The 26,567-nt window shown below is 48.1% G+C and overlaps 3 protein-coding genes across 7 annotated transcripts in view; all 3 read right to left on the bottom strand.

The window, feature by feature from the left end:
* tsc22d4 (TSC22 domain family member 4) overlaps window positions 1-8,190 on the bottom strand; it is a 9,612-nt gene extending 1,422 nt beyond the window's left edge. Inside the window, exons 1-5 of the mRNA XM_087831302.1 lie at window positions 7,827-8,190; window positions 5,332-5,995; window positions 4,338-4,471; window positions 639-690; window positions 1-37 (exon numbers count right to left, since the gene is read on the bottom strand). The exon at window positions 1-37 is cut by the window's left edge and continues 1,422 nt beyond it. Of these exons, the coding sequence (XP_087687428.1) occupies window positions 1-37; window positions 639-690; window positions 4,338-4,471; window positions 5,332-5,982 (874 nt within the window). The 5' untranslated portion in view covers window positions 5,983-5,995; window positions 7,827-8,190. The remainder of the gene's footprint in view (window positions 38-638; window positions 691-4,337; window positions 4,472-5,331; window positions 5,996-7,826) is intronic.
* Window positions 8,191-10,358: 2,168 nt separating this feature from the next.
* mogat3a (monoacylglycerol O-acyltransferase 3a) lies at window positions 10,359-17,444 on the bottom strand. The gene is made up of 9 exons (XM_006809582.3): window positions 17,141-17,444; window positions 16,499-16,677; window positions 16,302-16,362; window positions 16,080-16,223; window positions 13,533-13,663; window positions 13,257-13,300; window positions 13,088-13,178; window positions 12,732-12,840; window positions 10,359-11,022 (listed from the first exon to the last, which is right to left on the bottom strand). Exons 1-9 carry the CDS (start codon window positions 17,232-17,234, stop codon window positions 10,868-10,870), a joined length of 1,008 nt encoding a protein of 335 aa, XP_006809645.2. The 5' UTR covers window positions 17,235-17,444; the 3' UTR covers window positions 10,359-10,867.
* Window positions 17,445-22,595: 5,151 nt separating this feature from the next.
* LOC148103091 (uncharacterized) lies at window positions 22,596-25,407 on the bottom strand. 5 transcript variants are annotated; one of them, XR_015718624.1, is made up of 8 exons: window positions 24,099-24,243; window positions 23,933-24,001; window positions 23,742-23,852; window positions 23,620-23,656; window positions 23,284-23,360; window positions 23,050-23,205; window positions 22,884-22,907; window positions 22,596-22,812 (listed from the first exon to the last, which is right to left on the bottom strand). XR_015718624.1 is itself a non-coding variant. In XM_087839063.1 (7 exons), the coding sequence occupies exons 1-7, from the start codon at window positions 25,295-25,297 to the stop codon at window positions 23,189-23,191; spliced, it is 402 nt and encodes a 133-aa protein (XP_087695189.1). In that variant the 5' UTR covers window positions 25,298-25,407; the 3' UTR covers window positions 23,000-23,188. The 5 variants fall into 5 exon arrangements, 3 of the variants coding, with proteins under 3 accessions (XP_087695189.1, XP_087695188.1, XP_087695187.1); XR_015718623.1 differs by lacking the exon at window positions 22,596-22,812 and having other exon boundaries at window positions 22,868-22,978; XM_087839063.1 differs by lacking the exons at window positions 22,596-22,812; window positions 22,884-22,907 and adding an exon at window positions 25,283-25,407 and having other exon boundaries at window positions 23,000-23,205; window positions 24,099-24,174.
* Between the last annotated feature and the right edge of the window lie 1,160 nt (window positions 25,408-26,567).

Here is a 26,567-nt window from a genome sequence, read left to right as displayed (position 1 = left end):
CCCTCACCGCCAGCATCAGGTGACTCTTCACCAGGTCCTACACACACACATACATGATGTGCATAAATAAACTAGCCAATCATAAAGCCCGTCCTACAGAGGGGGCATTGTGTGATTAACAGCATCATCAGCATAGAGGAGAACTCCTGGTCTAATGTCCTCACTGAGAGACGTTTGTACAGAACGGTGTCACATTGATGGTCGTCAGCAGCAGGGACAGATCTGAACACAGCTCTACATGCATACTTGGAATGGCATCAGATACAAACTGCTTCAACCTCAGATTGAGGACAAACTGAGCCAGGACTGACCTGACGGAGGACCACCATCAGAGTTGGCTCAGAAACCTTTACAGCTGGTGTTTAACCACTGCTGACTGTCTCTCAGTCAGGACCCTCTCACACAATAGATCCTTAACCTCAGGAGTCAGGTTGTCCTCGTTTGAATCAAGGTGAAATCAAATAAATACAGAACTGAAATATCTACACCGAGTCACAGACAAACTTTCTCTCACTGCAAAGAGTAAATATACAACTAGAAAAACAACTTGATGTCTTCATGACAGAATCTACCACCAGCAGATACAAAGGTTTATAGATCGACGACTGATAGACTAGAAAAGTAGAAACAGGACTCACCATGGCCTGCTCAATTTTGTTGTCGATGGCGATCAAACTGTTACTGGAACTACTGCAAGACACAGAGAGACAGACAGGTGAGAGACAGGTGAGAGACAGGTGAGAGATAGGCAGGTGAGACAGACAGGTGAGAGACAGGTGAGAGACAGGTGAGAGACAAGCAGGTGAGACAGACAGGTGAGAGACAGACAGGTGAGAGACAGGCAGGCGAGAGACAGGTAGGTGAGAGACAGGTAGGTGAGAGACAGACAGGTGAGACAGACAGGTGAGAGACAGGTGAGACAGACAGGTGAGACATACAGTTGAGAGACCGGCAGGTGAGAGACAGACGAGAGACAGGCAGGTGAGACAGACAGGTGAGAGACAGGCAGGTGAGAGACCGGCAGGTGAGAGACAGGCAGGTGAGAGACAGACAGGTGAGAGACCGGCAGGTGAGACAGACAGGTGAGAGACAGGCATGTGAGACAGACAGGTGAGACAGACAGGTGAGAGACCGGCAGGTGAGACAGACAGGAGAGACAGGTGAGAGACAGACAGGTGAGACAGACAGGTTAGATAGACAGGTGATAGACAGGCAAGTGAGACAGGCAGGTGAGACAGACAGGTGAGAGACAGGTGAGAGACAGGCATGTGAGACAGACAGGTGAGACAGGCATGTGAGACAGACAGGTGAGAGACAGGCAGGTGAGACAGACAGGTGATAGACAAGCATGTGAGACAGATAGGAAGGTGAGACAGACAGGTGATAGACAAGCATGTGAGACAGACAGGCAGGTGAGACAGACAGGTGAGAGACAAGCATGTGAGACAGACAGGTGATAGACAAGCATGTGAGACAGATAGGTGATAGACAGGCAAGTGAGACAGGCAGGTGAGACAGACAGGTGAGAGACAGGCAGGTGAGAGACAGAAAGGCAGGTGAGACAGACAGGTGATAGACAAGCATGTGAGACAGAAAGGCAGGTGAGACAGACAGGTGATAGACAAGCATGTGAGACAGAAAGGCAGGTGATAGACAGGCAAGTGAGACAGACAGGTGATAGACAGGCAAGTGAGACAGACAGGTGATAGACAGGCAGGTGAGACAGACAGGCAGGTGAGAGAAGGGCAGCTGAGACAAACAGGTGAGAGACAGACAGGTGAGAGACAAGCATGTGAGACAGACAGGCAGGTGAGAGACAGGCAGGTGAGACAGACAGGTGATAGACAGGCAAGTGAGACAGACAGGTGATAGACAGGCAAGTGAGACAGGCAGGTGAGACAGACAGGTGAGAAAGGCAGGTGAGACAGACAGGTGAGAGACAAGCAGGTGAGACAGACAGGTGAGAAAGGCAGGTAAGAGACAGACAGGTGAGAGACAAGCAGGTGAGTCAGACAGGTGATAGACAGGCAAGTGAGACAGGCAGGTGAGACAGACAGGTGAGAAAGGCAGGTGAGACAGACAGGTGAGACAGACATGTGAGAAAGGCAGGTGAGACAGACAGGTGAGACAGACAGGTGAGAAAGGCAGGTGAGACACACAGGTAAGAGACAGACAGGTGAGAGACAAGCAGGTGATAGACAGACAGGTGATAGACAGGCAGGTGAGAAAGGCAGGTGAGACAGACAGGTGAGACAGACAGGTGAGAAAGGCAGGTGAGACAGACAGGTGAGACAGACAGGTGAGAAAGGCAGGTGAGACAGACAGGTGAGACAGACAGGTGAGAAAGGCAGGTGAGACAGACAGGTGAGACAGACAGGTGAGAAAGGCAGGTGAGACAGACAGGTAAGAGACAGACAGGTGAGAGACAAGCAGGTGATAGACAGACAGGTGATAGACAGGCAGGTGAGAAAGGCAGGTGACTCTCTGATAGGTGACTTTGAGACAGGTGAATGACCGTTATCAGCACCTTTATCCACAGCTGCACAGATGTTCTTCTCACCTGTTATTACTTTATCTAACCATGAACTAACCCACTGTAATGATAAATCTCCATTACCACGGTGCCCTGGACAGGTACTATCACATATTTATTATTTTGCAGGTGAATCTGAGCCCCGCCCGGGTTACCGTGGTTACCTGTTGCAGAACAGCAGCAGAGCCATCATGGTGGCCTCAGAGCCCTGCCCGGTGGGTGACGCCCTGGCAGGAACTGACCAATGAGGATGCGGGGCAGTGTGACGCAGAGGATTCTGGGGTCGCTGGGATGGCTGTGGTTGATTGGTGGATCGGTGGCGGGCCTCTGTGACAGGCTGAGCTCTGGAGGGAGGGGTCAGGGACCTCTGACTCACCCGTGGTTTGAGTTCTTGGATCGATGTCCTGGTACTCGGCCAGGACTCCCTGACAGCTGAGCCACGACCTTTGACCTTTGTATGATCCCGTAAGACAACTGGAGGCTCCAGTTGCTTAGCAACAAGCTGCAGAGTCCTGGGAGGAAGGGGCGGAGTCGAAGGGAGACGGCGCTCAGGACGTGTTTGACAGGTCCTCTTCTTCTCACCTACAAACATCTTCAGCTGATGGAGGCCCACAGAAACACCAGCCAATCAGAACTCAGCTACATATTTTACAGTCCAATCAGAGCACAGCACAACAGGAAACATCCAGTGAGAACTTCACCACAGAGCACCAACTAATCACAGCACACCATCAGAGCAAACTCCAATCAGCTCAAGGTTCTGTCTCCTCACCGTCCATCGTCAATACCTCTGACTCCGCCTTCCCAGGTGGCCCCTGATTGGCTGCCTCCTTGTGAGCTCACAGGTGTGTGACTGTCAGCAGCTGTATCCAGATGTTGTCTTCAGACTAAGGTGCGTCCAGACTTCAGATCTTCATGTTCTCTGTCACTCCCACACATCTCTGCTCTCTGATTGGCTGCTGCCTGCCAGCTCCTGCCCACTCACGGTCTCAGCCAACGGCAAGGCAGCAGCAGCATTCTTCTCCCGCCCACTCGCAGACAGAGGCCCATTGATTCAGACGGAGGGACCATGGAAACAACCAACTGCCTGCTCATTACTGGAACTAATCAGTAATCACTCACTGGTATTGATCAGTAATTAATTCCTGATCACTGATATTGATCGCTGACACTTCTGAGGTTGGTTTCCAGGTGCTTTGGTCCATTAGTGTTGGAACAAAAACTGTTGAAAACTGCTCAGCAGAGTTAAAAACGCAGCAGCAGCAGCAGCAGCAGCAGCAGGCCACAACCACCGGCACTATCTGGAAGGTCAAAATGGGACACGCCCCCTATGGTGGTGGAGAATGACCAAGCTAAGATCGCATCCAGCTGGTCTGTGCGTTTCTGCAGCTCAATATACAAACCAGCCCGTTTACCATTTGGCGTTCCCTCCTCCCCTCTCATAAAGGATGCTCCAGTGTCTCCTCCGCTAAAGGAAGCAATAAAGGAAGCACTGAGGCTCCTTCCTTTAGGGTTTGGGACAGCTGTGGCCTCCACACAGATCACAGGTCACGTCTGTCAGCGAGTAACCTCACGAAAACGGAAAGCACCCACAGACTTTATGATGGAGCGTTTCAGACCTCAAACTAAACGCACGGAGTTCAAACAGGATGGACTTTTATTGTGAAAGTCCGGGTTCATCAGTCAATCAATCAACCTGATCAATCACAAACAAACACTGAAAACTGATCAGCTGACCTCTGAGAAGCATCCTGTCTCCTCCCACTGAGCAGTGGCATCACAAACACCTGTTAAACACACTCACCTGGCGTCCCCCGGCAGGTCGAACATGGTGCGGTCCAGGCTGAAGCCTGACGGCGTCTGAACGGGGGTCAGAGGGGGTTGGTACAGTCCAGCAGGGGGGGAGCCAGGCTGAGAGTGAGACAGCCTGAGGACAGACTGACAGGTGAGACACACAGGTGTGAGCGACTGTCGTAAAAACAACAATGTTCTAACTAAAGATTCATTTTATATCCCGGCGGGTTTCCTCAGTGTCTGATGTCACGATGATGTCACATGTTGCTCTGATGTCACTGCTGCACGTACATGTTTTTATTATTCCAATGACCTGATCAACAATCAGCTCCATCAGCTGCAGCTGGAAGCCCCGCTGTGACATCATAAGCACCAGACACCCTAGCCCCGCCTCTGTTAGCTGCTGCACTGCCCCCTAGTGTGTCAGGGGTGGAACTGCAGAGCAGAACAGGTGCTGCTAACTCAGCTACGTCGCAAAGTCCAGATTAGGTCTGGGCTAGTCCGGGTTAGTCCAGATTAGGTCTGGGCTAGTCCGGGTTAGTCCAGATAGGGCCCGGGTTAGTCCAGATTAGGTCTGGGTAGTCCGGGTTAGTCCAGATAAGGCCCGGGTTAGTACAGATTAGGTCTGGGCTAGTCCGGGTTAGTCCAGATTAGGCCTGGGTTAGTCCAGATTAGGTCTGGGCTAGTCCGGGTTAGTCCAGATAAGGCCCGGGTTAGTCCAGATTAGGTCTGGGCTAGTCCGGGTTAGTCCAGATTAGCCCAGACCAGATTAGGTCTGGGCTAGTCCGGGTTAGTCCAGATTAGGTCTGGGCTAGTCCGGGTTAGTCTAGATTAGGCCCGGGTTAGTCCAGATTAGGTCTGGGCTAGTCCGAGTTATTCCAGATTAGGTCTGGGCTAGTCCGGGTTAGTCCAGATTAGGGTTAGGGTAAAAGGCTAGCAAAAATATTATGTCAGATTGATGTCCTCACTAAGACACGAAAACGAGTGTCTGTGTGTGTGTTTACCCGTCCTGAGGCGTCCACATCCAGCCGCAGAGGAGTTGGGGTGAAGCGTGGGCGGGGTGAAGGTGGTGGAGGGGTGGAGCCTAAGCCCTGCTCGACCACAAGGCGTGACTCCTTGTGGTCGAGCAGCCGGACATTAGCTGGCGTCTGGTGCGTGGGTGAAGGCGGGCCGCTGTGCAGCACGTGCTGAGCCAGCATATGGGTGTTGTCCTGAGAGTGGACTCCACCCCTCTCGCTTTCCCGGCCAATCATCTCCAGGGACTCCAAGGAGTGGGCGTGTCTCATGCTGTCCATCACCCGCCTGAACCCCGGGCCTTCCTGCCGCTCCGTGAACTCTGTGCACATCCATCGCCCGCGACGATACGATTCACCCCGGCCGCCGCCGCCGGCTCCGCTCACTAGTCTCACCACCCTGAACCTGGAGGAAGACCCCGCCCCGTGCCCGCCATCAAGGGAGATGTACTTCCTCTTCAGAGAGGGCGTGGTTGGCTGGGAGGAGCTTCCCTGAGGGCTGCAGAGGGGGGGCTGCAGAGAGACCTCTGATTGGATGATGGGCAGGACAGCGCTAGGAGACAATTGGTCTGCTGGACTCTGGTTCACCTCTGAAGTCACGCTGGTGATCTGAAAGCCACTCCTCTTTTTACCACCACTCATCCTCACACACACACTGACACACAGCACAGAGTGCACCAGTTAATGTGGTTTATGGGGACATTTCAGACACAAGCTTAAAAAATGAAACACAATTAAGATGGATTTCTGATCTACAGAGGAGGAGCTTAGGGGTCAAAGTTCAGCACCACAGTCCAGTGTGAGGACACCTGACAGGTACGCCTCCTGAGTTAACTGCTGTTTATGTCCACACAGGACACACTGAGCATGTGCACGTGTGTTGATGCGCATCATGGGGACGTAGCCTCACAATAAGCACAGGTAGTCGACTAAGTCGTCAGATGCACAGACCTCTGGTACGTCCACATAAAGCACAAAAACTAACACACACGATACACTCGAAGTCCTCAGAGAAGCATGTTCACACCCAGGTCCCCATAGAGCACAGAAACCAACACACACGATACACTCGAAGTCCTCAGAGAAGCATGTTCACACCCAGGTCCCCATAGAGCACAAAAACCAACACAGTGTGTGGAGGCAGCGGTCCGAGTTAAAGCAGTAACGCGTCTCACCCCTCGTGCAGTCTGTCTGTCCAGAAGAGTGCACCGCCCTGCAGACTCTGCTTCTTCTCTACTTCCTGTTCACTCCACCCTGCTCAGCTGTGTTGCTTCAGACTGTTGCACAACACGACTGTGTGTGTGTGTGTGTGTGTTTTTAGGTTCTGCAGGGTTTAACCCTTCACTCTCCGGGTCAGGTGAGTTCTCAGAGCTGTGCTGTGATTGGACCACATGATAATGATGATGTTGGTTTCTGAACATGAAGGTGTGTCCACAGACTTTTGGTCACTTTGATATCAGCTAACTGACCTGAAACACCGCTTCAACAAAACTTTATTGAGCTTTAATAAAACTGTATTAAAACATAAATTACAGCTTTTGTAAACAAAGTTTTATTTGTTTTTAGTTGTGTGTAATAAACAGTAAGCCCAGCTCCCACCTGTTTTATTTTGATTGCACTTCCTGTGTTTCACTTACATTTTTACTTCGTAACGTAAAGCCATGTTTGTTTCTGCTGAGCAGTTTAATTCTGATTTTGTGTCGTTGTCAGAATCTGATTGTACTTCAGATGATGCTGGAGATCTCAGTATACGAGTATCTGATGGTGCAGACGGTTCTGCAGGGACGAGAACTTAAAAAACAGCTTTAATGGTGATGTTCACCCTGCCTGGGATCAAGTTACCGGCCCCGACCTGGAGCCAGACCCGCGAGGCTGCCCGAGAGTCTGGTGGTCGGGCCTTAGTCCATTAGGGCCGGGCACAGCCAAAAAAGGTAAAAAGAGGCCCACCACCCGCAGGAGGCATCGTAGGGGTCGGTGCAGCCCTGGAGGACCGAACCCGGCTACCAAGACTAGTAACTGGGACGTGGAACGTCACCTCCCTGGTGGGAAGCAGCCTAAGTGTGAGTGTCGTCTGCACTTATTTGCGGATCAGCGGTTCTGAGCTTTCCTCGAGTCCCCGGGTGGGGTGCTGGAGGCTTCCCCACCCGGGGACTCTGTTGTCCTGCTGGGAGACGTCAGCGCTCATATGGACAACGACAGCGAGACCTGGAGGGTGTGATCAGGAGGAACGGCCTCCTGGCTCTGAACCCGAGCGTTGTTGAGTTGTTCTGTGGGAACCACAGCGTGTCTAAAGGCGTCCTGCAGCACCTGAGCCACAGGTCAGTGAAGGTCAGCGATGGACCTGTGTGTATCACCACGCCTGCAGCCACATGTTCTGGACCCTCAGAGCTGACGTTTGTTGCTCCTCTTTGTGTTTCTGTCAAACGTGTTTATTTGTAAACATGTTTGGATTTAAAAGTTACATAAAGTTCTCAGTAAACACTCACGGTCACGCGCTGAGCCGAGGCGCGCTCCCGCCGCCGTCACTGCTTCAGATCCGGATAAGCAACCGGTGACGTCACAATCGGTCCATTGTGTTCCGACGGGGTGAAAACTTCAGGGCGCATGCGCGGTAGCACGGCCCGACCGTGGAGCGTGCAGGAAGTTAACGGAGTCAGAAGTTGGGGACTCTTCCTCCTCCTCCTCCTCTCCTCGTGCTGTTTCAGGAGCGACACTCTTCTGAGCTGCAGCTTCCTCTTCCTCCTCTTCCTCCTCTTCTTCTGTAAACAAACACCCTGCGCTCCGTCACTTCACGCTCCTCCTCTTCCTCTCCATCCTAACAGCGTGCGCGTCTCTGTACCAGCGCGTGAACGCGCAGCCAGGTCACGGTCCGAGCACCGACGTGCGCGTGCACGACAGACTCCGACAGGGTTAGCGCCTGCGCAGTGGGGACAGAGGAGGGGTCTTTACCGTAAACATGTTGTCAATAAAGTTTGGTTCAAAGTGTATACACGTGTGTGTTTAAACGTGAAAACAAGCGGTTACTGCGCCTGCGTGTCAGCACTGACCTCTAACCGGCTCAGCTCAGAAATATTATAATGAATAATAATATAAATCATGCAAATATTAGAGTTCAGATCATTGTCGAATCTGAAGCTTGTGCATCAAAGCTGCCCTGTGAGCAGATGTTTGTGTCAAACTGAGGATAAAACAGACCAAGCAGACTTTCCTGGCTTTTTATAGCAGATAACTGCAGTCGATCAAACAGGAAGGTTGGAGATACTTAGCTAGGACTGCTGGGTCTACAGATGTTAACGTCACGGCTTAACGACTGGCAGCTTGAAGGCCTGCAGTACACAGCTGATTATTGGTAACGGTACTGAAAGCTGTAGATGAAGAACTCATGATGATGATGATGTTCTTCAGACGTGACGCGTCGTTTTCTTTCTTTGCTGCTGCTTCAGTGAATTTCTGTCCGGAGGGATGAAACCTGTGATAGCTCTGCTCTCAGCAGCCGATGAACAGTCTCTGCTTCCTGTTAACTTGCTTTCGTGGAATCCAATTACCGATTAGAATTTATTGAGTATTGCATCATTCGAATTAAGATCAATGTGAATCGTGAAGTGTGTTTCTTTATGTCTCCGGTAACCTCGGCTCTCTGGGGGAAATCCACAGGTCATAAGATCCCCGTGAGCGTCCCCTCTCAACGTAACCTGCTGCTGACAGACGCTCAGCATCAGTCACAGCTCATGAAAACCCTCCCACGCTCAGCTCGTCCACGCCAAACACTTTAAACAAGGGAAACAATTCAAAGACGAAGCTTCAGTTTATTTCCAGGTGTGACTGCCAGACCAAAACTGAGCCTGAAGCTGCAGATGCTGAAACATCGATGTTTCAGCATCTGCAGCTTCAGGCTCAGTTTTCCAGGGTCTCTGCTTAGCAGCAAACAGCTCTGACTCACACTGCACCATCCCCTGTGATGTCACACCTCTGGCTGGAGCTCAGGTTAGAGCAGGTTAGATACTAACCGGAGGGCTCGTGGTTCGACCCTCGTCTGCTCCAGTCTGCAGTAGGGCTGCCACGATTAGTCGACTAGTCATGATTACGTCGACTATCAAAATCGTCGACGACTGATTTAATAGTCGACGCGTCGTTTGAAGCTTTGTAAGATCCCAAAAGACGCAGGAATAAGTAGTAGGATTTAAGAGTGTAATAACGGACTGAAACAGAAGATGGCAGCACTGCATGTACAAGGATGCCAGCTGCCGTTAAACCCCGAAGAAGAAGAAGCTGTGTCCCAGAATTCATAGCGCAGCCCAGCTCAGTTTCCAACAATGGCGGCAGCTAGTTAGTTTAATATTACTCTTATTATTCTTTCTGGGTCACAAAATAAACGTTTAACATATTTCCAGGCGAGAATGTAGCTGTGTAAACCTCAAATATCTGCTCAGTTTATCAAGACACCACATATTTTCAAAAGCGCTCCGACGTTTTCGGAGACGTCTGTTACCCACTAGCTCGATAGCTAGCCGGGGGCTAGGCTAACTAGAGCCGTGAGAACACCGGACTCCCGCAAATCGTTTTCAAACCCACCGCAGTCTTTCACTACTCAGGTTAAACATGATATATAAGTCACTTAGATAACTTAAAAATGTTATTGTTTGGCTTTTTTTAGTATTTTATTTGTTCCTGAGTAAATCGGTTTGGCTGAGATTAAAGTTATAGTTTTTACACAGCTGAATAAACATCAAGCAGACAGCTGATTATCAGAAGTGTGAGATGCTCGAGAATTTACTCCGGTGTCCTGTTATATTTTAGATAGCAAGGAGTTTATTAAACTTCACCGAAACAATCTGCAAATTTCATTAAAATTTAATAAACTATCATCTTGTCTTTATTTTTAGTTAGCACAGACCTTAAACACTTAAAGCTGTAAGCTAATGATAGTTATATAAGAGCAGATGCTGCTGGTGCAATAAGCTGTAGTTTTACGTCCAATGGATGATGATCTGATTAGTCGACTATCAAAATAATCGTTTGTGGCAGCAAAGTAAGTAAGATAGTAACCTCACGTTGCTCTCTGACGCATCCATCCATCGGAGTATGACTATGGGTGAATTCTGTAAATCGCGAGGAGTGCTCGAAGCAGGAAAGCCCAAAATAAGAACCAGTCCATTTACCTGTGATCCTATTACATGATTTATTGCACATAAACCCACAAGAGAGTGGTCTTTATGACACCCTTAGCTGTACCATGAAAGCTCCATCAGCATTAAAGCAAAGACCATTACAGGCAATGATTCCTGCAAGCGTTTCCTTATGAACTGAACGGTTCCACATGTGTGTTAGCTCCTATTTAAACAATGGCTCCTCCCAGCACTGTGAGCTTTTCCTATTGTAATCAGTGCTTCCTGATAGCAGCTTTGGAATTTCCAATTTAAGTCAACGGGCGCTGCAAGCAGATCAAACTCATAATCACATGCAAGTCACACACAGGTCAGGTGTTTACATAAATGCAGCTCATAGTTCACAACGTTCACGCGCTCCGTCAGATGAAGGTGAGGTGCTGGTCGTCAGCGAGGCCGTAGGTGCGTTTGTGTTGCTCGAAGAGCTCGGCGAGACTCTGCAGGTAAACTCTGTGAAGACTCTCGATGTCCTCGCTGCTGGGACTCGGAGTCTGGACGACTGGGATCGGCTTCCCCACTGAGGGCAGAGACGGAAAGAAGCATGAGGCTAACAGCAGTGTTGGAAATATATAATCACTTGTATGCTGATGACAATCATGTCCTTATTAGGTCTGATGAGATTCTGTGTGCACTTGTGTACCACGAGACGAGAGGAAGCAGCCTCGACGTTATAACTTCCATCATAGCTTTAGAAACCAGACTGTCCCGACCTTTAAACGCTCATCTGACACATGCAACCTCCTGTTCTTATCATTCCTGCATACCTCAGACACAGTTTAAGTTCATTGAAAGGTCGTAAGTCTATCTCTGGTATAGCTGCACCCACACACAGATTAGAGACACTGATGTTGTTCAGGTATACCTGCTTAAGAACGTCACATGTATTTGTAATTGCATACTCAATTAGGACAGGTGACTTCCCTCGCTAACAAGGACAAAGAGCTCCGTCTTGTCTTGTTTGGTTGTGCAGTTTGTGTCCCAGCAGCTTTGTGCCTAGATAAACCCAACAAGCAGCCAACGGGGGCTAACGCAGGCTGAGACTGGGCCAGAGATAACAAAGGGTAGAGGGTGTTTAACAAACTGACAGATACGAACGGGAGCTGATATGGACTCAAAGGGACTAAGGAGACCAACACAATCCCCTCCACTAAGCCAGGCTAGTGCTCAGTGTGGTGAACACTTGGTTAGCTGTGGTTTAGCATTAGCTGAACACTGTGTCAAAAAGGTCAGCAAGTCACGTGAAGTGGCTTGATTGTCATTTTAACCATACAGCGACATTGGCGACAAAGATCCGCCTTTACCGAACCCTGATGCTGCCCATTCTACTTCACGGCGCAGAGACGTGGAGAATGCTCAAACACGACCTGAGCGAGCTCGAAGTTTTCCAAATGCGTTGCCTTCGATGCGTTCTCGGCGTTTCCCTTCGCAACCGTCATTCGAATGACACCATCCTCACCAGCTGCGGCAGCCAACCGACGATCGGCGACCTAATCCAGCGCCGCCGACTCCGTTGGTTTGGCCACATTTGTTGAACGGACCCGAGCCGCTACCCCCATGGCCTACTCTGGTTGACCCGCCCCACCGATTGGAGGGTGCATCGAAATGCACCAAAGAAGACATGGATGAAACAAATCCAGGATGATTTGAAGGCGACTTGACCTCGAGCAGGCAAGAACCATCGCCTTAGATCGAAAAGCGTGGAAGGTAATCGTCGGTCAAGCAAGAGAACCTGCGGCACCTACAGCAGCGTACTGGTTGCGCCGCTGGTCGCCTGCTAAGGACAAGAAGAAGAAGAACCATATAGTACACAGTGAAACGACACAGTGTTCCTCCAAGACCATCGTGCTACATACAACACAATCAACACAGCACGACATCAAGTTAGCATTGAGTCAACACGGATACAGATGGAGTTACCATTAGGTTAGCTCTGAGTCTATATTAGAGGAACGACAGTGCAACAGCATCAGGTTAGCATTAAATGAAGATGGGATAAACACAGAGTCAGGGTCGGGTTAGGGTTGGGTCAGGGTTGGGTTAGGGTTGGGTTAGGGTCGGGTCAGGGTCAGGGTCGGGTCAGAGTTGGGTCAGGGTTGGGTCGGGTCAGGGTCGGGTCAGGGTCGGGTCAGGTCAGGGTCGGGTCAGAGTTGGGTCAGAGTTGGGTCGGGTCAGGGTCGGGTCAGGTCAGGGTCGGGTCAGGGTCGGGTTAAAGCTGTGTGGTCGTACCGATGGTGTGTATGGGCTTCCTGTAGGGTATCAGGCCGAAGCTGTACTGGAAAACCCCTCGGGCATGAAACAAAGGCATGGCTATTCCCATGATGCTCTGCAGCCGGTTCTGTAGGCACAGGATAACACACTGGTATCCCATAATACCCACACAGTCATTTCAAGCAGCTGTAAAAGTGCAGCGATGCATAGACGTCTTTCATATTCAGTGTATCAGCTGAGAGGCTGGGTCAGTGAGGTCATGAGTTCACATAGCTGTGCTAACTGTTTGTAGAAGGTTCTGAAGGTTCCTCTGTGGTTCCTTTATCTAGCAAAACTCTGAAGCCTCTAAGGTGATGTGGTGGGTGACCTCTGACCTGCAGCCTCCTCAGAGGGGAGCCGGTCGGGTTCTCGATCTGATCAAACAGCTCGTTCTCTCCAAAGGAGAAGACGGGAACCAGCTGAGCTCTGCACACAGACAAACACAGTCAGTCAGGTGACAGTCCGGCCCCTCTCAGACCCGCCCTCTTTACAGGCTCCACCCACCCATGTTTCAGAGCCAGTTTGATGAAGCCCTTCCTGTTTTGAACCTGAAAAACAGACGGAGACGGCGCTCGGTGAGGAAAAGCAGAATTTAACATTTAAAATGTGGTTACTCCAGGCTGTGACCTCTGACCTCACGTTTCACTAATAACCCGATGATGTCACTGAGGGAGAGTGCGTTTCCACACAGCTTCCTCTTTCTACGTCAGTGATGTAACTGCGATGACCGCAGATGGGGCGGGGCTGCAAGTCGCGGTCACAGCAGGACTCTACACGTACCTGTAAGGTGAGCGCTCCGGGCCGAGCGTCCAAAGCCTCGGGAGCTCCGCCCACTGCGACGACGGCCACGTTCCCTCCTTCGGGACGGCTCGCCAGGTACGACAGACTGGACTTGGAGCTGGACACCAGACCTGACGGAGACACGGGTGACAAGTGACTCCTCCCCTCACCTGTTACCTAGGTAACGCCATGGTTACCACAAGGCATAGACGGGTACCTCACTAACAACATCTGTACACTCTGAGGACTCCCTCTTAACCAACAACCCGACAAGAGACGCTGAGTAAACGTTAAGACTTCATCCACAGACACCAGCGACCTACAGACAGATGAAACAAGCTCAGACAACTCCCCCCACACCACCGTTAAAGCGCTCAGCCGAAAATCTTCCACCTGACACGTAAATCAGATCAACTTTCACCAACTTCATCGTCCAGGACAGGGCGGGGAACTCCAGGCTTCGAGGGCCGGTGGGTCACCTGAATCGCATGAGTAGTTCATCACCAGGCCTCTGGAGAACTTCAGTGCGTGTTGAGGAGGTCATTGAGCCTTTAAATCAGCTGTGTTTAGGGCTGCTCAATTAATTGAATTTTAATCACGATTACAATCTGGGCTTTCAACGATCATTAAAAATGACTGAGCCGATTATTAGCCCCTCCCTCGTGCTTTACTCTCGCGCTGCTCCGTGTGGCAAATCGAGCGCACCTCTCTGCGTTTCGAACACGCGTCACAACAATTAAGAGCAGCGGTCTCCAACCTTTTTTGCGCCACGGACCGGTTTATGCCCGACAATATTTTCACGGACCGGCCTTTAAGGTGTCGCGGATAAATACAACAAAATAAAACTAGTACCGGTACCGAAAAAAAGAAGATTTATTCATAACACACGTGAAAAGACCCAGGAAAACCGAGTTAACGATAAAAACGATAACAAAATAACGCTGAAAACCGATAAAAACCCTGAAAACTATACATTTCACACCTGAGCCTCAACTCTCGCGGCCCGGTACCAAACGACTCACGGACCGGTACCGGTCCGAGGCCCGGGGGTTGGGGACCGCTGATTAAGAGGACCCGAGGGAAGCTCGGAAAGCTCAGCAGAAGTTATTTGGAGAGGAGAGTGACGGCTGTTGGTTGAACAGAGGTAAAAAAACTTGAGTGGTGTGGAAACATTATGGGTTCATGAGTCAGACGTGGATCAAGTAGACACAGTGTGTAAACTTTGCTACAGTGTCGTAGCTGCACCACAGAGCAACACTGCAAAGTTCACTAAACACAGATGTTTACATTTTTCTTTTTTTTTTACATTGCAAACATTTGCACTGTTATCAGTATTTGCACTATTTTATATTATTTTTTGACAATCTTTAAAGTCATTATTCAACACATTGTTATTGTTAAATATCGTCAAATAATCGAGATCTCAGTGAAAATAATCGTAATAATCGAGCAGCCCTAGCTGTGTTGGATCAAGGACACATCTAAAACCTGCAGGACCCCGGCCCTCGAGGCCTGGAGTCCCCATCGGCCCGTCATCGCTAACACTGACCTCAGCTGGTACGGGCGTAGGCTGAAAAGGACCAAAACCATCACCTGCCCTGTCAGACTAAAGGCAGATATTTGTTTCTTACAAGAAGAAAAAAGTACAACCAGACACATCCTTCAACAAACAACAGAAACTGTTTACTTAGAGATACAAATATTGACTGAATGGGAGGCACATTATTATCAGTCACGCTGGTCACGACCCCAACAACCTTATTACTGTGCAGTCAAACTGATGGTCACTTTAATACTGTCAACAATCCCACATTTGACCGGCAGCTCAAGAATCTGGCGTTCCACGCACTCGTCACAACGACGACGTTCTAAACCTCCACCCTGCAGTTCCTCATTCGACCACCAGGTGTCACTGATAAACACAGACCTTACAATAGCCACTGAAGCCCATCTGTAACACTTCCACAGATCCAGATGTTCATCATCTACACACATCAGCACAAACAGGAAATGAGGTCAGAGTTGACACAGGTGAGACCCTGACACAGTCTGTGAGTGGAATCAGCACCAACACCAGCTCCACCCATCGCTCCATCAACACTGCACTCGTCACACCCTCACAACGATGTTCTAAACCTCCGCCCTGCAGTTCCTCATTCGACCACCAGGTGTCACATGACCCCGCTTCCTCCCTCAGGTGAGTCAGACCCAAGGTGACAGAGGTGCACGCACCGAGGAGGCAACGGGAGCTGAGCCAGAGTCGATAGCTGGGACACATCGACCCATGTGACCCTGCGTGTGGTCAGACAGCCAATCAGAGAGCCTGTGTCAGCCTCCTCCCTGCTGACCTGCAGCCCAGAGTCCAAAGGGCTGATGGAGCAACTGAAGCCCGACGGAGACGCTGTGATGAAAGCACAGCTGGATTACAACAACTGGAGGAGGTCACAGCGACAAAGAGTCAAAGGAGCGTGATTATCAGAGCATGCCTGTCCTCCAATCAGCACACAGATCGCTGTCACATGACCAGCTGACCTCACAGGTCCTTACCTCCACACATGATGTAGTCCCTGAAGAACGGCACTCGGAACCAGAACGGCAGCATCAGCAGGTGAGGCGTGAGTCCAGGAAACAGGCGAGAGAAACCCGTCGCCTCCGTGCAGAAGTTCCCAAACGCCCCCGCCACCAGCACGCCTGAGGACGGGTACATGCACGGAGACAGACGTCAGGGGGCGGGACTAAAAAGGGCAGGTGTACAGGTGTGTTTGTTACCATGTGGGTGGAATCCAAAGATGTAGTTCTTCTTCGGGTCCAGGTCGACCGTCTTCAGCAGCTGCAGACAAACCAGCAGTGATCGATCACCGATCAGTGATTGATCAATGATCACTGATCGGTGATCAGTGATCATTGATCAATCACTGATCGATCACTGATCATTGATGAATGATCAATATTCAGGGATCGCTCACCGTCAGCGGGAAGTAGTCTCTGAAGTGCTCCCACACACTCCACCTCCTCATCCACTGTGACCTTCGACCCCCATTGGTGGGTGTGTCCCAGTCCAGCCACAGCCAGCCAGCATAGAGCAGAGCCACCATCCACCAATCAGAGAGGGCGAGGAGGATGAAGGCCGCCAGACAGCACTGAGCTGGGAGACAGGTGAGACAGACAGGTGAGGCGTTCAGGTGCTCTCTGAGTGACCGGGCTGATCTACACCTGACAGGTGTGTGTGTCTAAGCTCCGCCTCTTTAAACCTTTTACCAGGTGAAAGTAAAAATGAGTGTGTAACATCAGATAAACTCAAACACATTAAAACATCAATAAAACGAACAGGTAGAAGTGGGAGGATCCTTTTTAACACCTGGTGAAATCCTTCAGTTTTCCTGTGACGTGCCTCTGATTGGACAGTGAAGCCAAACGCAAACACCTGCGGAGCACAGCAGGGTCCGCCTACAGGCTGAAGCTGCTGAGGACTCACTGAGACTGCAGATCAATACTACTGCACGCTGTACTGATCAGTGACTGATTACACTAATCAACGACCCTGATCACACTGATCAATCACTGTGTCTCTACGTGTGTGCGTGTCTCGGCAGGTCACGTGACTGTACCCAGCGCCAGGAAGGAGAAGACCCACTGCACGACGGCGGCGGTCTGCAGCCTCCTCCGCAGCGGGACGTTCAGCGGGGCGAACTCGATCCTCATGCCGACTGTGGAGCTCCTCGGCCGGCTCTGCAGCTGTGCGTGCTCCCGGTGTCTGTGGAGGTGTGCGCGTGTCAGCCGTACGCGTGCTGCTGCCGCGAGAAGTAAGCGCCACTGAACTCAAAACTCCGCTCCAACCCTGCTGCACTGCGCATGCGTGCTGTACACTGGGTGGTGTCCTTTTAGCCAATCGCAGCACGTGACGACACGAGGCGAGAACGAGCATGTGCTGAGGCGCGTGCACGCCAGGGGGACGCTCAAAAACTTTAAATAAAGTTTGTTTAAATCATTAAACGTCCTAATAATAAGTCACAGGTCTGACGTCAGCGATCAATGAGGTTCATCCAGGTGAGTCAGACACGTGACCTCTCACCTCCGCGCACGTCAGCAGAAACTCTCCGAGTGACGTTGCTGTTACCACGGTAACGCTGTTTGTTTGGTTGCCACGACAACGCCCCCTGCTGCTGCTTTGTTTCGTTATTAATCTTTATTGAGAGTTGTTGGTGGTTACAGATGTTTACAGGTATTAATCGCTCAGTAAACTGAAACTGGACAGTGTGACGACTACAACAGTCACGTGAACAAAGTGATTTCACGTTTCTATGGTGATCGTATCAGTTAGTTAGTGTTTGGATCCCCGATGTTACAGGATCACACGCGATTTGAAACCACAGGAGAATCACTGTGGTTGTGAGAGGCAGACACCCGCACACACACCACGTGCATGCTGTTGTTTATGATGTTTATTGTTTATTCATTTATATGTTTACTGTGTTCAACCTGTCAACGACAAAGAATCAGCACCAAGCTGTAATCACTTGGACCACTGTGAGCAACAGCAGACGTGTGCACTGTGGTCACACCAGCACCGAATCATCCAAGTTACATGTTTATTAAAGTAATCAAATTACAGCATTTATGTTAGACTACTTTAAATTAACTGCTTTAGCCCACTTACAATGAAAATAAAAACAATCTTGTTCATGACCTGCAGCATGTTAACACTATTGGAAGTAAAGAAATATATATATATTTTATAAAGCTCTGACTTGTATTATGAGTCTGTGGTCTGGGAGAGATTCTGTAACTCTGTCTGCAAATACAGTAAATAATGACCAATGTTGGGCAATTAATTATATAGTTACTTCTTCAAAAAAGTAACTGAGTTTTGATAAACAAAGTTTTTGCAGCTGTTTACCTAAAAATGCAGCCAAGGCGTTTTTAAAATAAACATTTCAAACTATTTACAGAACAATCAGCTGTTCTGCATCAAATCTGATGCCACACAAATTATTTGTGCCACTCCAAAAAATAATTTGTGTCCACTATGAGATGAAGGAGAACAACAGCCTGATACCTGCAGGCCTGACAACAGCAGATGTATCACTGCTGTAACACCTGGGATCGCTCCCCCTCCAACCCTGATGAAGATAAGAGGATGGATGGAGTGGATGTTGTTTTAAATCCATTGTCTTTATTAAAGCAGTGGAAGAATTGATCAACACAAGTCTTGATCTCCTCCCCCGACTCAGCTAGAATCATGGGGATGTTCAACGTCTTAATCTTATGGAGCCTGTAAAATGCAATGTTTTAACAGCTTGACAGAGGAAGTCACCAGAGCCAAAATTTTCAATGCTTTGAAATATAAAGACCTTCTAAAAGTCCAGGAAAAGGATTAGGCTATCATCAGGGCATAGAAATGTTGATTACAGTGACTTTTTCATGAAACCAGATTGGGTTTCATCAATGATCGGCTCCAGAAAAGCCAGTGTTGAGGCAAAAATGTTGTCGTCTGCATTCAATAAGGTCTCCAGTTATCAATAACCACATTAGGTGTGGGGATTATGTCTTCTGTTGGTGCAGGAGATAAAGAGCCTTTTTCAATCCTCTCTAAAATAACATCTAGCAGTAATGGAGCTAGCTCTTCAGAGAAAGCTTGCTAACCATCAGGAGATTTATTAGTTTTAAGATGATCAATCGAGGAGATGATAACTGATAAGTGATCACCTCATCATAAAAAACCTTCAATCATCTTGATTTTTCTGCTTGACCTTGTTAAGAGAGTTCATAAAAGATGGTTGCTGAGAATTAAGAAGCAGAAAGTTAGCGGCCATCCAGGTCTTTATGTCTTTAAGACATTCCTGCAGTTTAACTCATTGGTGTGTGTTATCTGGCTTCATGGACAGATAGAGCTGGGTGTCATCTGCATAGCAGTGTAAATGTATGTTATGTCTTCTAATGATGCTGCCTAAGGGAAGCATGTATAATGTAAACAGAATTGGTCCTAGCACTGAACCCTGTGGAACTCCATAATTAACCTCAGTGGGTGAAGAGGACTCTCCATTTACATGCACAAACTGGAGTCTATTAGATAGATACAAACTAGGGATGCACCGATACCGATACTGGTATCGGGTATCGGGGCCGATACTGTAAAATGTGTGTGTACTCATACTTGTGAAAGTTAACCGATACCATGAACCGATACCAACTTATTTCATTAATCAGAGGGTGGCTTGTCATTTCTGTTGTAGTTTTTTAGATTGGCCACTAGGGGGACATCCCGCGCTAAACAGGCACAGGGTTAGGCGAGAGAGACTGGCGGCTCCAGATAAAAAAGAGAAACTGGAGGCTGCTGTAGCTAGGCTAAACAAAATGTCAGCAGTGTGGAACAGCCAACTTTAACTCAGGTTTTGGAAAAGCGATGAAAAATGTCAAGAGAAAATCCACGGGCAGTTAAAATAACAGAGGCTCTGACTCATTTTATCGCTCTGGATGACCAGCCAATGCCAGTCGTGGAAAACAGAGGATTGCACCGTCTTCTCAGCATACTCGAGCTGCGATATAAAATTCCCAACCGCCCACACATCAGGGAGATAATGGTGCCAAAACTTTCTGAAGAGGTAAAGACAAGCAGTGTGTGCGCGATGTCAGTCCTTGGTTTAACGGCACAGTGGACTGATGATCCACGGGCAGATGAGGAGTTCATCAATGCCAAATACTTTCGTTATTTTGTTTGTTTGTTTACAATATGGACACTCTGCAACAATTTAAACGTTTATTCTCAAACCTAATTTGTATTTATTTGATTCCAAACAGAAGTGTTTATTTATTATTCTGAAAGCTCGAGACAGTGACAATAGTTCAGTGATATTTTGTAAAATTACAATGTGGAGACTCTGCAATAATTTAACAGAAGTGCTTATTTTTCACTTGAAATTTTTTTGTGGTCATTTTTATTAAGATTTTATTTTTTATCGGCAGAGAATATAATAAAACCTGTCTTCCAATTCATTGTATTTGTGTGTGTGTGTGTGTGGTAGAAGTATCGGTTTTTGTACTCTGTATCGGCAAGTACTCAGATCCAAGTATTGGTATCGTATTGGTTTGAAAAAATTGGTATCATTGCATCCCTAATACAAACCACTGCAGCACAGTACCTGTAATACCTACAGCATGTTCTAATCGCTCTAACAGGATATTATGGTCAACAGTATCGAATGCTGCACTAAGGTCAAGAAGGACAAGCACAGAGATGAGTCCACTGTCAGAGGCCATAAGAAGATCATTTGTAACCTTCACTAAAGCTGTTTCTGTGCTGTGATGAACTCTGAAACCTGACTGAAACTCTTCAAATAAACCATTCCTCTGCAGATGATCTGTTAGCTGTTTGACAACTACTCTTTCAAGGATGTTTGATATGAAAGGAAGGTTGGAGATTGGCCTATAATTAGCTAAGACTGCTGGGTCTAGAGATGGCTTTTTGAGTAAAGGTTTAACTGCAGCCACCTTGAAGGCCTGTGGTACATAGCCGATTATTAGAGATAGGTTGATCATATATAAGATCGAAGAATTAATCAATGGCAGGACTTCTTTGAGCAGTTTTGTAGGAATGGGGTCTAAAAGACACGTTGATGGTTTGGAGGAAGTAATTACTGAAGTTAACTCAGAAAGATCGATTGGAGAAAAAGAGTCTAACTTAACATCAATGGTACTAAGAGTAGCTGTAGATAATATTACATCTGTGGGATGATTATTGGTAAATTAATCCTGGAAACAGTAAATCTTCTTCTGTGAGCCTGAACCGTCACACTACAACCTCCTAGCTTACAATAAAACAGATGAATCCATGGTGAGAGTTTTTCATTTTGTGAGTTTATTATGTGATACAAACACACACTCTGTTCATACAGCAGATTATCTAATACACACCTGAAGTAGCAAAGAAAGTTTCAAATATAAAACTGTAACAGATTTTTGAATAAACAGGAGCACACAAGTACAGGAATGACTTCAACATTTAAAAGAGATTTGGGTTTACAACACGCTCAGTTTACAGAGGTGATCAGATTTATTGATCCAGAATCAATAAATAAGCATCACTACTGATTGAAACAGCTCATCCAGACATCTCACACTCACAGTGAAAGGGTTAAAGGTCATTCCACTGATTTTACACACATTACTCTCAGTTTGGCGCCTCTGCAGAGGTAAAGTTGCATTATGGGACATGTAGGAAATTAAACAGCTGATCGGGAGGATGCTGGGGGGGGGGGGGGGGGGGGGGGGGTTCTGGGTGAGCTGTGACAAATCACAGACTCTCTGTTACAGCACCCAAATCCACCAGCGGAGGGAAACATTTAGAAAAAGCTCATATTCTAAACAGGAAGTGATGTCACCAGATGGTGAGGAATCGCCCCAACACCTGATTGGCTGACAGAGGGGACAATCACTACACTATCTTCACCTACAGCTGGACTAAAATAACTACTCCTGAGCTACACCTGAGCTACGCTTGGACAACACCTGAGCTACACTTGGACAACACCTGAGCTACACTTTCTCTACACCTGAGCTACACCTGAGCTACACTTGGACAACACCTGAGCTACACGAATTCTACACCTGAGCTACACCTGGTCTATGTGTGAGCTACACCTGAGCTACATCTGGTCTATGTGTGAGCTACACTTTCTCTACACCTGAGCTACACCTGGTCTATGTGTGAGCTACACTTTCTCTACACCTGAGCTACGCTTGGACAACACCTGAGCTACACTTTCTCTACACCTGAGCTACACCTGGTCTATGTGTGAGCTACACCTGAGCTACATCTGGTCTATGTGTGAGCTACACTTTCTCTACACCTGAGCTACGCTTGGACAACACCTGAGCTACACTTTCTCTACACCCGAGCTACACCTGGGCTACGTGTTAATGAAGTGGACCCAGACTTCACCTGAAATTAAATTCTTCCTAGGACTTGGACTACGTCTAGTCTACAGTTGCGCCACATCTGGCTACAACTAGTCTACACCTGTCTTACACCTGGAATCTAACCTTACTTTACACCTGAGCTACACCTTGTCTACACCTGGTCTACATTTGTATTCTTATAGGGTGGCCTGGATGTGAAGTATAATGAGATCTATGATCTATAATGAGATATAATGAGAATGAAAAAAAAGATCAAACCAGTCTAAACGTCGACTCTGACCCCGGACAGGACCTGGACTTTAATCCCACCCAGGACCTGGACTCTGATCCACTCAGGACCTGGAATGATGAGCTCGACCTGGACCTGGACTTTAATCCACCCAGGACCTGGACTTTAATCCACCCAGGACCTGGACTCATGAGCCCGGCCTGGACCTGGACTTTAATCCCACCCAGGACCTGGACTCTGATCCACTCAGGACCTGGAATGATGAGCTCGACCTGGACCTGGACTTTAATCCACCCAGGACCTGGACTTTAATCCACCCAGGACCTGGACTCATGAGCCCGGCCTGGACCTGGACTTTAATCCACCCAGGACCTGGACTCTAAACCTGCCCAGGACCTGGACTCCACATTTCTGGTTTCTGAGAGCTGGATCTGCTGCTTTGGCCATCATGGACAGTGGCTTGTCCCTAAGACGTTGGCGCTGAGAGGCATTCAGAATGACTTGCTTTCATTCAGGGCAGGTACAAAGCTGCAGAAGAAACAAGCAGGTGAGTCACATGGTCAGAGGGCCTGTTACCTGAGGGGCAGAGATTGTGGAGATTGTTACCTTTCTTTTGTTTGTATCGCTGGGATAGCATTGAGAGAACCAGAGCGAGCACCAGAACCAGGAACACAGACACTGATCTGCAGATATAGAAACACAGTTAGCCCCACCCCTTCAAAAAAGAACCAATTGTAATGCAGATAAAACAGCCAATCAGAAGCCTTCATCCGTTTAATACAAAAACACAAACAGGATGAGAAAACACTGAGCACTAGTCGGTTAAAAGGATCAGATGAAGGAATCAATAACAGATGAACAGCTCATCACAGAGCGTTGATTGATTGATTGATTAAAAAGTGATTAGAGGCTACTGGATAATTACGAGAGAGTTATTCTTACATCACACTTAGGATGAAACACATTTCACCAGGGAAGACTGTGGACGAGAAAAAGGACAGTGATAAGAACTTCAGGTTTCCTCTCAAGCTGTGTGAAGAAGAAGGATGAACAGGCGAGCCTACCAGGCGGTCCAGCAGTGGTCACCGTGGTGACTGTCACTGTGGTCACAGTTCGGTTCCCGCACACAGCATCAGTCCACAGCGTGCACTCCGATAGAGTGTCCAGATGTAAAGCTGGAGGACACATAGAAGGACAAATCAAGCAGTTCATTGGTTGACTGATTGCAAATAGGTTTTACTGAAAGTGTTCTTACCCGAGCAATCAGTACAGTCTTTACACCCGATCCCTTCAGTCTTGGAGCAGTTCTTCACCAGGAAGAAACCTGAGAGAGACACACATGAGCTAAGAGACACCTGCACAGGTAGATCTGTTTGAGTCAAAGCTTCAGGTGCAGGAGAACACACATTAGGACTCCTTACCTGGTTCACAGGGGGGACAGATCACTGCAACCCCTTGTACAAAGGTCATCTTCACCAGCAGACATGCAATGCTCACCTGGGATAAGACACATAGACAGTTGGGCAACAAAGTGTCAGGTAAGAAGGGCATAACTATAGCGCACCTGCCTGAGCTATACTGAAGCTATACCCTGAGTATACCTGAAGCTAAAGTCCTTTCTATTTGCCTAATCTGCTCCGTCCTGTAAGGTAACAAACACACCTGGACAGAAACCAGATTCAGCGATCCAACTTTCAGACACCCCATAGTCTCTGATTCTGTTTCAGAGTTCTGCCTGTCTTTAGAAACACTGGCACACGTGCTCACCTAATCTTAATCTGTAAACAATCAGTTCGCCACTGGAAACCCTGTTGCTAGGAGACAGAAACAAAGATCAAAGTAACAAAGTAACAAACAAGCACACCTGGACAGAAACCAGATTCAGCGATCCAACTTTCAGACACCCCATAGTCTCTGATTCTGTTTCATAGTTCTGCCGTCTTTAGAAACACTGGCACACGTGCTCACCTAATCTTAATCTGTAAACAATCAGTTCGCCACTGGAAACCCTGTTGCTAGGAGACAGAAACAAAGATCAAAGTAACAAAGTAACAAACAAACACACCTGGACAGAAACCAGATTCAGCGATCCAACTTCAAACACCCCATAGTCTCTGATTCTGTTTCAGAGTTCTGCCCTTCTTTAGAAACACTGGCACACGTGCTCACCTAATCTTAATCTGTAAACAATCAGTCCAAACCCTGTTGCTAGGAGACAGAAACAAAGTTCAACAAATGTGGATTCCTGAGATTGAGGCTCCACCCCTCTGCACGTACCAGCAAAAAACGAGCCAGAACAAGCTGATCTGATCTGAGGAGTCACAAATACTCACAGACCATATCAGCCCAGGCGCCTCCTGTCATGGACTACACTTCCAGAGAGTAAAGAAGTCTGAACTGCATTAAACGTGTTTAAATCTGCAGTCAAAAGTCTTCATCTCAGGACTCCTTTAACCCTTCACCTTCCTCCTCTGAATCTCTGTATCTTCAGTGAGCTGGCACTCCTCTCTTAAAGCTGTAACCATCCTGCTTGTCCTTGCGTGCGCTTTCTCCTGCTCTCAGACTCATTCAGGTTTCCTGCCACCGTCACCTGCCCAGCACTCACCTGCAGACCGTCCATGTTGTCGTCTCCTTGCTTTCACAGTGTGAAGTGATCGAATGAGTGACCCTGCACGCTATGACCTCTTTTATGCTTTTGTGCTCCACTTTAAGATGAGGAGCACTCCTGAGTCATCACATTACATCAGCAAAGTGGGAGGGGCAAAGAGTTCCTTGGAAGGACTGTTAATGTCTGGGCGGAGACTCTGGCACTAACAGATGCAGTGTGACTGTTTAACTGAAGCTTTATTGTCATAAAAGGTGTAAATTGTAGTGTCTGAGAGACCTTTAATGACAGGAAGGAGACAACGTGGGCCAACTCTACCTAGTTTCACCTGTTCACACTGAGATCAGACAGAAGTTCTTAGACTGAAGTCAAACTCCTTTTATATCAAAAGAAACATGTTGGTCCAAGACTTCTGCAGGATGCCACAAACATTAGAGCGCCAGGATGAGGTCACTTCCTGTGAAGTATGAATGAGCCTATCACCATTGCTGATGGATGGCTAGTTTGTGTTAACTAACTGTTTCAAAAAGTGCTTAAAGAAGTATTTAGACTCTTAAAGTTGCTAAAAGTGCAACATCTTTATCAGGAAACATGAATAGATGATGGGGCCACGCGTGCGAGTCCGCCTCCCCCACACCCTGGCCCACTGCTCCACACCTGCCCTGCAGCTGAGCCACACCGCGCCACACCTCACCCTGAATGAGCCAGAGCTCTTTCACAGAGTTAAAAATATCAGTGAGTGACTTTGTTGGTGGACATTTAGCCCACTGCAGTAAGCGTGCTGCAAATCATCAGTGACAGGCGGACTCACAAAGACCTTGTGCTTTGATGGATCTGTCATCATTAGTCCGATAAAAGCTGCGTCTTTGTAAAGCAGCGAGGAGTCAGAATCACTGTGAACTCTAAAGATCACAGACACAGGCTCTGAGTGGACCAGAGGTCTGGTTTCCTGATGAGTCTACGTTACAGCAGCAGATGGTTTGGATCAGCTCACGGTGTCAGTACAAACATCTGGATGTGATAAATATTTACACAGCTTCCATGGTTTCTGTTTGCAGGACGTGCTCTTTGTTTCATCACACTGTATCAATGGACTCATGTGTGTGTTAGTCCGACCCCAGTGGAGCCTTCAGTACAATCATATCTATCTAATATCTATCATGTAAAAGGATGCTGAGGTTAATTATGGAGCTCTACAGGGTTCAGTGGTAGGACCAATTCTGTTTACATTATCACACATGATGTGGGTCTGTTGGCTTCACACGGGGACGGTGTGCAGCCGAGT

This window comes from Neolamprologus brichardi, chromosome 3, assembly GCF_056152115.1.
Source record: "Neolamprologus brichardi isolate AB-2024 chromosome 3, ASM5615211v1, whole genome shotgun sequence".
NCBI classification, from domain to species: Eukaryota; Metazoa; Chordata; class Actinopteri; order Cichliformes; family Cichlidae; genus Neolamprologus; species Neolamprologus brichardi.
This window is presented reverse-complemented; position numbering and strand designations above follow the sequence as displayed.

Bases quoted from the DNA above. Each gene is read 5' to 3' on its own strand.
- mogat3a (XM_006809582.3), bottom strand. From the start codon at position 17,234: ATGAGGATCGAGTTCGCCCCGCTGAACGTCCCGCTGCGGAGGAGGCTG. The intron at 16,678-17,140 runs GTACAGTCACGT...CCTGTCTCCCAG, and splicing joins CTTCTCCTTCCTGGCGCTGG to CTCAGTGCTGTCTGGCGGCC. The intron at 13,664-16,079 runs GTAAGGACCTGT...TGTCTCCGTCAG, and splicing joins GGACTACATCATGTGTGGAG to GTCTGGTGTCCAGCTCCAAG.
- LOC148103091 (XM_087839061.1), bottom strand. From the start codon at position 24,228: ATGCCCTTCTTACCTGACACTTTGTTGCCCAACTGTCTATGTGTCTTA. The intron at 23,853-23,932 runs GTAAGAACACTT...TGTGTCCTCCAG, and splicing joins AGACTGTACTGATTGCTCGG to CTTTACATCTGGACACTCTA. The intron at 23,361-23,619 runs GTAAGAATAACT...CTATATCTGCAG, and splicing joins TGTTTCATCCTAAGTGTGAT to ATCAGTGTCTGTGTTCCTGG.